Source organism: Astyanax mexicanus, chromosome 22, assembly GCF_023375975.1.
Source record: "Astyanax mexicanus isolate ESR-SI-001 chromosome 22, AstMex3_surface, whole genome shotgun sequence".
Taxonomy (NCBI): domain Eukaryota; kingdom Metazoa; phylum Chordata; class Actinopteri; order Characiformes; family Acestrorhamphidae; genus Astyanax; species Astyanax mexicanus.
In genome coordinates this window covers 25436581-25447177 of record NC_064429.1, presented here as the reverse complement: position 1 = coordinate 25447177, position 10597 = coordinate 25436581, and the positions used below count along the sequence as shown (strand labels likewise).

The 10597-nt window shown below is 37.3% G+C and overlaps 2 protein-coding genes across 6 annotated transcripts in view; both read left to right on the top strand.

The window, feature by feature from the left end:
- Window positions 1–250: 250 nt before the first annotated feature.
- arsk (arylsulfatase family, member K) lies at window positions 251–7421 on the top strand. Of its 3 annotated transcripts, none has more exons than XM_049470754.1 (8): window positions 251–653; window positions 2212–2341; window positions 2539–2698; window positions 3114–3396; window positions 3557–3728; window positions 4181–4405; window positions 4755–4964; window positions 5851–6205. In XM_049470754.1, exons 1-8 carry the CDS (start codon window positions 525–527, stop codon window positions 5865–5867), a joined length of 1326 nt encoding a protein of 441 aa, XP_049326711.1. In that variant the 5' UTR covers window positions 251–524; the 3' UTR covers window positions 5868–6205. The 3 variants fall into 3 exon arrangements, with proteins under 3 accessions (XP_049326711.1, XP_007243974.3, XP_007243975.3); XM_007243912.4 differs by lacking the exon at window positions 5851–6205 and adding an exon at window positions 6212–7420 and having other exon boundaries at window positions 253–653; XM_007243913.4 differs by lacking the exons at window positions 2212–2341; window positions 5851–6205 and adding an exon at window positions 6212–7421 and having other exon boundaries at window positions 527–653.
- A 323-nt stretch (window positions 7422–7744) lies between these two features.
- Window positions 7745–10597, top strand: part of cert1a (ceramide transporter 1a) — a 33358-nt gene continuing 30505 nt past the window's right edge. Inside the window, exons 1-2 of one of the 3 annotated variants that reach the window (XM_049470527.1) lie at window positions 7745–8401; window positions 10165–10299. In XM_049470527.1, the coding sequence (XP_049326484.1) occupies window positions 8309–8401; window positions 10165–10299 (228 nt within the window). In that variant the 5' untranslated portion in view covers window positions 7745–8308. Of the gene's footprint in view, window positions 8402–10164; window positions 10300–10485; window positions 10584–10597 lie in introns of those variants that run through there. The other 2 variants (XM_049470528.1, XM_049470529.1) reach the window with 2 other exon arrangements.

The window sequence follows — 10597 nt, the reverse complement described above, 5'->3', positions numbered from 1 at the left end:
AATTAAATATTTGAGTTACTTGGATTTAATTATATACTTATATAGATTTTATGTTAAAATATTACAGTCCTGTTTTGCGTCCAGCACAGAAAAAATAGCATTTTTATATTCTTATATTTTCCCATCAATGGAATATAATTCAGGTCTTAAAGGGCTAAAGTTTGATATGAAATGCAAAAATGAATCATTTCACTCTAATTCACTCTGATCTAGCAACTTAATACCATTAGATGGCAGTAGAAACCTCGTGTGTTCATGAACCACTGAATGGAAAAGCAGAAAAAGTGAATCACAGGTCTTGTGATTGTGGAAGTATCTTTTCTGGAAGATTACAGGTTTTTAATGATGATGATGGATAAGCCTGGTGCTAAATCAAGCTGCTGTCCTCAGAAGCAGTGATGCCACAGCATGCTCTCCCCACTGCTGGAGGAGGCCAGCTCTCTCTGTGACTGTTTACTGAGGTCTTGGGGGAAGATTTGCACAGATTTCCATAAAAGTTAGTTAGTCAGTCCTGCTGCTTTACGATGAAGATCTTTCTGTGTTTACTGCTTCATAGCTGGGTTTTTTCCCAGCTGGGACTGGTGTTCTCATATCTGAACAACTCGTCATCAAACCAAAGACCAAACATAGTGATGGTCATGAGTGATGCGTTTGTAAGTAACTTTATTTTATTTATTATATATTTATTTGTTGGTGCTATTGGTGTTTACAGAAGTGAGAAAACTTTTAATAAGAATATAAGCTAGCAGATAGTAATAGTAAGTAATAAATGCAAACAGGTTAGTAAAAATATCCTATTTCCCCCCCCCCCCCGATATATACAGAAAAAGACTGCGCACCGCTAGAGGGAGCCAACGAGTGAGACCAAAATGAATGGCAGTTAATGGAGCTAAATGGCTAAAAACACAAATAAAAAATAGTAAATACACCTGGTCAGGATATACCTTTCATTTTAGGAAGTGAAATAAAGTATTTAATTTAAAAATGGAAAGAAAATTGACCTATAAATTTTATTTTTTCTTTAGTAAACGGATTTTAGGCAGTGAAGGCGCTAGCAATACTGCTACAGAGTGCTGATAGACTGGTTGGTGAGCTGATGCTGAGTTTTAAAGGTTTATAACGTATATAACAAAAAAAAAATCGCACATACAACAAAGGATCCCACAAAGGATAAAATAACTTTATTTTTTGGCTATTATATTTACCCTTTAGTTATTAAAATCACTTTTACAAACTGACTCATTGTTTTCTACTTTTACCAGAGATGGATATACTTAGTAGGTAGTTAGAGGTGAAATTAATTTTGATGGGAGCCATGATGCTCCATACTCTCTGAACAAATCTGTCTCGGAGGGAAAGAAAAAATCACTTCCCGCCCACACTAAAAACTGATTTGCTGACTCACAGACTCTTTGCAGAGAACAGGCCAATCAGAACCCTCTCTGTTTTGCATGCGCTTCATGAATATGCGCAGAAGGGGGGGCGCCTTTTTCTCCCTCTCCTTCACATGAGCTAGGGGAAAAAAGTCTGTGTCGCCTGCATGCGCATTTGTGTTCACTTTTGGGGCACTAGTTTTTTATCTGACTTGTGGGAATCAGGGAACCGTTATTGATATGCGGTAGACTCCCGCAATTACGGGAGACTTGGAAAGTCTGCAAATTATTAAAATATTATACGAACTCTGATTTTGCTATATTGCTCTAATCATTTTGGACACACTTAGGAGCACCCTCTGATGTTCAAACAAACCCGAAATAAATTCTTAAGTGGGTAATCTCCCCTCTATTGTAGATTTTGTAATTAAAAACAAATGTGTAATGAACACACAGTAATGTTAGTCCTATAGTGTGATGCGCCATAGCAACATTAGCAACCACTAAGCAATGCCATAGCAATGTCTTAGCAAATACTTAGGAACACCATAACAACACCATAGCATCCATCATGGATACAATCACACCTTAGCAACACCTTAGCAACCACGCATATAGGTCAAAGAAAATAAATAAAATATATGAATGGGCAAAGTCAATAAAATTAACTTTAAAATAGCTTTACTTGACCCATCCTGTTATATTATTAAGTTAAAAATCTGGTTTGGACATTTTGCCTTATAATTGTATATAGACACTAATTACTCCTAAAGTTCAGTTTGAATGCCTGTTTGACAGTATGATTTAAGAAAGCGCATGGTATTTCTGTTTTCTGCAGGATGGGAGATTAACCTTTGCTCCAGGGAACAGAGTCGTCCAGCTACCGTTTATTAACTACATCAGAGAGATGGGAGCTGTCTTCTACAACTCCTACACTAACTCTCCTATATGCTGTCCTTCAAGGGCAGGTACTGCAAAGTACCTTATTAAAAGCACATTTATTCATGGACTCAATAAACATCAGCTTTTAACAGTTACCGTACATATATTAAAAGTCTAGCTAAAATGCTTTATCTAATATTTGCTGAAATGTACTGGTTATAAGTAATATAAATTCTATAAATAAGTAACACCTAATTTATCCTAATGCTTTATGTTTTGTCAGCCATGTGGAGCGGTCAGTTTGTCCATTTAACTGAGGCTTGGAACAATTATAAATGTCTCGCTCCCAATGCCTCCACATGGATGGACCATCTACGAGAAGCTGGGTACCACACCCACAGCATGGGGAAGTTAGACTACACATCCGGAGGCCATTCTGTCAGGTGAGTGGAATTCATTTCATTAGTCATAGATGAGGCTGCATGATTGTTGTGGAATATTTCTGCAAGCACTGTATGTTGCAGATGTATGCAGATAACAAAACCCAGATTTCAAAGCAGGTCAATGGAAATTTGGTATTTTTGTTCAGCTCTTGGGCTCCTCCTGCAGTTATGAAGTGTATCACATATATTTAGCATTCTTATATTATCTTATATTTATGAATAAGTTAAATGAGTAGCAGTATTATATTGTAGACATGTAACAAAATAAATTTATTAAATTGTAAAAAAAAAAATAGTAAATGGACCAGAAGAAATAGACCAGTAGAAATGCTCCAGATTTAGATTTTTCCTTCTCTCCTAAAGTTTTTCCTAAGTAATTTTTGTAAATATTTGAGAGTTTTTCTCCTAATCACAGCAATCGTGTGGAGGCATGGGCGAGAGATGTGCCATTTCTTCTAAGACAGGAAGGTCGTCCAGTAACTGACTTAGTAGGAGACACCTCCACAGTGAGGGTCATGTCCAAAGACTGGAACACCACAGACAGGGCTGTGCAGTGGATCAGGAAGAGTGCTACAGCTCTCTCACAGCCGTTTGCTCTGTACCTGGGGCTGAACCTACCCCACCCATACCGCACAGAGGCCCTGGGCCCCACCGCTGGAGGCTCCACCTTCCGCACCTCCCCCCACTGGCTCAAAAGGGTACAGTATGTTATTACACATACCAGAATCACAAAATGAAGTATTCACAATGAAGCCATACTCAATACACTGTATGAACAAAAGTATTGAAACAAAAATCTATAACAAAAAAACATAATTAACCAATTTTAATCTTTCCATTTCTGATTACTTCTCCAAGGTCTCTGTTGATCAGGTCTCCGTACCGAAGTGGTTGCCATTTTCAGAAATGCATCCTGTTGATTATTACTCCACCTTCACCAAAAACTGCAGTGGCATCTTCTCAGAGCAAGAGATCAAAGATATTCGAGCCTTTTATTATGCTATGTGTGCTGAAACAGATGGCATGCTGGGTAAGCGCATTGGCACATTTTGTAAAACAATACTAGTTTTAGTTAGTTTGACAAAATATATTTTTCAATATCTTGGCCAGGTTTGGGTGATGTGACTACAAATGTATATCTTGATTTGCTTTTAAAAGATACAAAATGATTAACATAACAGTATAATGTTAAATGATCAATGTTTATTACACTTAAAACACAGCATGCAAATTAGACAGTATCAAATTAAAGCAAGAGTCAATTTTGGGGATTTGGAGACCTCTCTGGAGAAAGTGTGTAATTGCACAGTTCATGTAGAAGAGTACTTTTAATGCGGGTTAATGTAAATAATTGCTTTGGGAAATTCTGTGTGTTTCAAGGTGGTTATTTTGATATCTAGTTCAAAACAGTTTTGAACATTTTTGATATTAACAATATATTGCTCAGCCCTAATCTAAGCTTAACATGCTTCACTCTTGCAGGTGAGGTGATATCTATTCTCAGAGATACAGGCCTGCTAAACAACACTGTCCTGCTGTTCACATCTGATCACGGGGATCTGGCCATGGACCACAGGCAGTTCTATAAGATGTCTATGTTTGAGGGCAGCTCCCATGTACCCTTACTGATGATGGGGCCAGGGGTTATAACAGGTCGTGAGATCAGCTCACCAGTCTCACTTGTAGATTTGTATCCTTCAGTTCTTGGTAAGTAGATTAATTATCATAGTTAATATTTAATGTTATCGTTCATCTATATCATCTATAGAGATTTCTAAATCATTCGCAGATTTCTGTGAAATTGTACTGTTTTTTTTACATGCATATTAACTGAGGCATGTGCCATATTATATAGGTAATTAAATAAACACATTACATTAAAAATGATTGACTAAAGAAAAAAGTACTGACGTCCAAAATCATGAGACAGGAAATTATGTTGAAGTTAAAGACCTGCAGAATATGTCTGGGGCTTGACCAATGCTATCTCATGACTTTTGGCATTTCAGTATAGTACCAGTGATTTATAACACTTCAAATATTATGTGTTTATTAGATTTTGCAGGTGTTCAAATACCACCCGGCTTGAGTGGCCATTCTCTGGTGCCTCTGGTCTCACGGGCTGGTCAGAATTCTACACACCCTGGCTGGGTACTCAGTGAATACCACGGTTGCAATGCTAACGCCTCCACGTACATGCTGAGGATGGACAAGTGGAAGTACATCACCTATTCAGATGGTTTTAGTGTCCCTCCTCAACTCTTTGGTAAGCTGTTCATGATGCGCTGCTCTGTGTATAAAGTCCAGGATTGATGTTACAGGATGTAGACCAAGGGCGTGTGTTTTGGGGCACAGAGGGCCTTAGAACAGCCTAGTTAAGTGATGCCCCTTTTCTTTGGAAACAGGTGTGTTTGAACAATCACCAAACTGTGCTATATTGGAATTGGAAACCAGCAGCTCAAACATGATTAACTTCTACTAGTTCATCAAAAAATTTGGTTGCTAGTTTGTTTGGCATATATGTATTTTGACATATGTCTGCATGCATTGAGCATAAAAATATTTTTAATTAAAAGGATCACATGGCATTTAGGAAAAGAATACAAAGTACAAATCCCATTGATTTCTGTTATACAGGAATCCAGCTTAGACCCAGAGCTCATAATACAGGCATAACACCAACTACAAAGTAACTAAATGCAATATATGCAATTTTATTTGTAATCCCTTACACATTCTCAGTCTCAAATAAAAGACCAAATAATTAATTGGAAAATAAAGCTAATCAATTTAATGTAATGTCCTTATTTTGTTTGCAACAAACATTTACATGCCAGATTTCTTTGGACAAGAACTAGTTACACTGCAAAAAATGAAATCTTAGCAAGTTAAATCCTCTTAAACCGAGTTTAAATATCTGAAATGTTTCACTTTTACATATGAAAATATTCAACTTATTTCTTTGCTTTAAGCAATTTAACCACCTTGAAGTGTTAAGTAGATTAAATCACATAAAATAAGTACAAGGAAGTTCATCTGTTAATCTTTATAATAACAATATAAGCCATCAATTATGATCTCACAATTTGTTTACATTTAACATTTAAGAGGATTTCACTTCTTAAGATATCTTTTTTTTTTTTTTTTTGCAGTATATCATGTTCCATGACTCTTGTCACTTACCTACTGCACTGACCTTTCGGGAAGTCCTCACAACTTTGGAAAGTAAATTTGCCACCCATCTTTCTCCCACTATTAGGCCTTACTTCAAGTCTGATAATTTAAGTAACCTTGTCACGAGCACGCTGGCCAGCCTTTAACCTAATTTTCAACTTATATAATAGATAACATATCACACCTTACTTTGTACAGGTATGTGTGTTCTAAAACCATCCCGCGAGGTAACACTTCAGGATCAGTTTACATTATACTATCCCATGACTTTTGGCACACGTTTTTATAATCTTGCTTTAGTGGGCTAATTGTATGTTGTAATGTTCTTGATCCAACTAGACCTATCCAAGGATCACGCTGAGCTGCACAATGTGGCCTCCCATTACCCCAGTGTGTGTCAGCAGCTGGATAAGCTCCTGCGCTCTATAGTGGACTACAGCGGTGTCTCCAAGGCCGTCCAGCTCTACAATAAGCAGCAGTTTCTGGAATGGAAGCAGAGCCTTGGGAACAATTACACACAGGTCATCGCCAACCTGCGCTGGCACATTGACTGGCAGAGGAATGCACAGTATAATGAAAAGGCTATTGAGGACTGGCTTGCAGGGTTGAAATTATCCAGTGCTTCAAAAAAGGAAAGAGTGAGAGCTTGCGGGTAGAATCCTATCTTGTACATACTCTGATTGAATGTGTAAATACAGAACTGTTACTTTAAAGACAGATAAACATACATGTAGTGTATGTTTATATACTGTATACGCAGTGTTTATGCACTGTCTATATACTATAAATGCAGTCTGACTGCTGGCAGTGAGACTAAATAGAGTAGAATAAATGAATAAGACTTTTAAGAATTGTAGTTTAAGTATTATACTTATTATTTTATTTAATAAATAACAATACTTAATAAACTAACTGTGCACTTTCAAAGTTCTCAGTGCCTCCTTTTAAATATCAGGGCCCTCAGAATTCTATAAATAATGTGTGGAGCTACTCAGAGCTTGTTAATGGTGTAAAAATATATATTTTTTGCATAGGCAACACTATGCCTGTATCGCTAGCATTTTAAGCCTATTGGGAGCATCAGCTAAAACCGCTGTATTTTGGAATGCAGGGGGTGAACAGAGGTTGAATATTCAACAAAAGTTTGTACTTTGTAAAAGTTTGTTACTGCCACTATGATCAGGAGATCGCCAGTTCGAATCCTGTTCATGTAGCTTACAATCGGCTACCAGAGCCCTGAGAGAGCACAACTGTCCTTGCTCTCTTTGAGGGGGTAGATGGCGCTCTCCCCCCACATCACTCCAAAGGGTGATGTCCGCAGCACAAGGCGTCTGTGAGCTGATGTATCGGAAACGAGTCACTGCGCTTTCCTCTGAGCACGCTGTGGTGCTACTCGGCAATAATACTTCAGCAGCAGTTTGAAAACAGGTGGTGGTTGATTTCACATGTATCGGAGGAGGCATATGCTAGTCTTCACCCTCCTGGTGTTGGGGCATCACTAGTGATGGGGCAGTCCTAATAAATGGGAAGGGTAATTGCCCTTGTAAATAGGGAACAAATATATAGAAATAAATCTATAAAAAATGAAATCTAAAAAACACACATTTTCTTACATTTGTGCTATGTTTGTTTGTTTGAATTACTATGATTTTTAATATTGAGTCACTAAGGGGATTTCCTATTCTTTCTCTCTCTCCCTCTCCCCTCTCTCTCTCTCTCTCTCTCTCTCTCTCTCTCCCCCCTCTCTCCCTCTCACTCTCTCTGTGTACTGGCTGAATTCCCAGCTCTTACGTGCTTATTTGCATTATCCACTCTAGAGTGCTGTGGTTGTAAAAGGAAAGGGGGCTTACAGTTCTGTGTGCGGCCGGGAGGGGGGCGCCACTCAAATCAAAACTTTTCCCCGTGAGGGAGGACCAGGATAAACATCAGCGCACCTCCTGAATTAACGTTAGTTGTTGCGTTTCTGTTTTAAATTCGGATTGAAATAAAGCGCAGTTCGCGTGGGAATACTGAACAGACCGGTCTTTATCTGGATCAGATGTTTAAAAGTGCTCCAGCTGAAGCTGACGTCGTTTAGATCACACACTGTGGATTTGTTGCCATACAGGTTTGGCGAGAGTCAGCTGCAGCCGCGGCAGCAGGACTGTGACTCAGAGAGAGAGAGAAGAGGAAAACTATCACTCGCGGACACTTTTTACACTGAATTTACTCTATTAAACGCCGCCTATTTGTCACAGAGCTGAATAATCTACTATATTTGATAGCTGCGTTTGTTGTCATGTTGTAAAGCTAGCTTTATTGCTTCAGATTTTACTCTAAACGCCGCACGGGAATCTCTTATTCTCTCTAGATATATTCATTATAGACGGGAAAGTGTGTCAGCCGGAGAAACAGAAAGTCCAGCTTATAAACTAGCTTGGAGTCTCTTTTTTACTCATGTCGGATCAGAGTTCGTCCTTATCTAGTTCTGAAGAAGATGTGGACACTGAATCGGAGCAGATGTATGAGCTTGGCGGGACCCTCAGCAAGGTAACCCTAACTAAAGTTAAACTATTAATTGTCTGGTCAAAGTTATTTTTAACATGTAGCGTGTGAATATAACCTAATGTAAAAATTGAATACTCCAAACTGTCCTCCGTATCTAATGTAACCTATTCTAGTTAGGGTAGGTTAGCTAACGTTAGTTAATACATGTTAACTAGGAAAATGCATATTTAACAACACTAATAAATCTTAAAGTTAGGTTCAGTACGTTTTTTTTTTATTATTATTTATTTACTTATTTTAATGTAATCTACAAAAAGGCAGATTAGGCTGTTCTCTAAATTCTACTAACTAGGCTAGTATTTTTTTTTTAGAAATAATGTATTCGTTATACTGGATAGCTAACGAGCTACTTAGTTAGCTAGCATTAGCTAGTTAGCTTAGCTAGGGTTGGTCTAATAATTTGAATATCTAACTTAGCTAACTAGTTAACTAACGTTAGCTAATATAGGTTAGGTTACTAACTGGTGTAATTAACTTGCGTTAGTTAGTTAGTTAAGTAACTAACTAGATTGATATTAGTTAACTAACTGTTTTACATTTTAAGCTAGTTAGTTTATGTAACGTTAGTAACTGTTATGTAGCTAACAGTTAGCTCTCTAATGCTATACACGTTAATATGGACTATAGTAAGGTAACGTTAACCTAGCTAGCAGTGAATTAACTTAGCTTGCTAAGCTAGGTTAGCACAACTTCAGAAGCTACCTAACTAGCATTAGCTAACTACTCTAATTTTAGTCAATTTTAATTTATATAAATTGTTAACTTGACATTACAAATATTACTATCTATACCTATCCTATATGTAAGTTAACTATGCTTAAATAAGCCACGTTATTAACCTATATGTGTTATGGAATTTATTAGACCTAGCCTAGCTAAGGCTAGCTATGTATCTACATTATCTAGCTAGCTAGTTAACATATGTGTTGGCTATATTCTATCTAGTATACATGATTTGCTAAAAATGCTAACCGAGCTAACATTTCGAAATAGCCAAATTTGTCATTTATTACATAAAAAAAATGTTACTAACTTTTCCATTCACTCTGAAGAGAGAATGCACCACAAAACATTAAATTACACTTGGTGCAATTACACATACTCATCAAAAACTTACAGACTGTCTCTTTAAAAATATATATGTCGAAAAATAGCCTATTTTAACATTTCCGACATTAGAAACGTATATATGTGCTGATACTAAAAATACTAGACCTTGTCTTTTATGTATGTTGGAAATTATGTGTTGAATTAGAAGCCAAAGTTACTAAACCCTTTTGGATTACATTGGATACTAGCCTAACTTTAGACCTTAGATCAGAAAATAGACAATTAAAACATATATGTCATTAGATACTAACTTTATTTCATACCTGGATTTATCTAGGTTTCGGAAATATTGTAGCTTAATGTTTATTTTGGCTACATTTCTGTCGAGCTGAGTGTGGCTGAGGTTCTGGTAGCTAGGGCATGTCTACTGTCCTCACATGATCCTCAGACCAAATCACTGACCTTTCACCTAAATAAGAACCAAGCAGTCAGAATCAATTCATGAAATATTTAAATAAAATAAACGTGATTTTATGTTCAACAGTAGTTTAAAATGACACTTTTATAATTTAAAAATAATTAAAAACTGTGTTGTAACAAAATATATAGAAATGAGATACTTTCTAATGGTTTCTTAATGTCTTGGTTTGGCGCATGGCCAGTGAGTGTGATAATTTTTGGTGCTTTGCTTACAGTGGACCAACTACATCCACGGGTGGCAGGACCGCTGGGTAGTGCTGAAGAACAACACCCTGAGCTACTACAAGTCCCAAGATGAGAGGGAGTACGGATGCAGAGGTTCACTGTGTCTCAGCAAGGCTGTCTTCACAGTAAGTCACTACATAAATAATGTCACATCAGAGAAAATCCCTAAAGTGGCCCAGATTTAAAAGCTAACCAAATAATCCATGCTTTTTCATGTGCCTTACTAACCTGACAAAGCTTGCTTCTTGGATTGGAATTCTTTGTTCTTTTCTGTTTCTCCTGAACCTCAGTTGAAAAAAATCCACACTATCTGGGCTTGGATTGGTCCAATGCGTGTAAATTCCGGACCATACAGCTGGCCATCAGCATCTAGAATCTGAGAGGGCACAATTGGCCTTGTTGCTTATGGGTGAGGAGATAGCT

Excerpts from the sequence above, each read along its gene's own strand:
- arsk (XM_007243912.4), top strand. The coding sequence starts at position 525 with ATGAAGATCTTTCTGTGTTTACTGCTTCATAGCTGGGTTTTTTCCCAG. Across the intron at positions 3,397-3,556 it reads CCCCCCACTGGCTCAAAAGG|GTCTCTGTTGATCAGGTCTC; the intron begins GTACAGTATGTT and ends TACTTCTCCAAG. Across the intron at positions 4,406-4,754 it reads TTTGTATCCTTCAGTTCTTG|ATTTTGCAGGTGTTCAAATA; the intron begins GTAAGTAGATTA and ends TGTGTTTATTAG.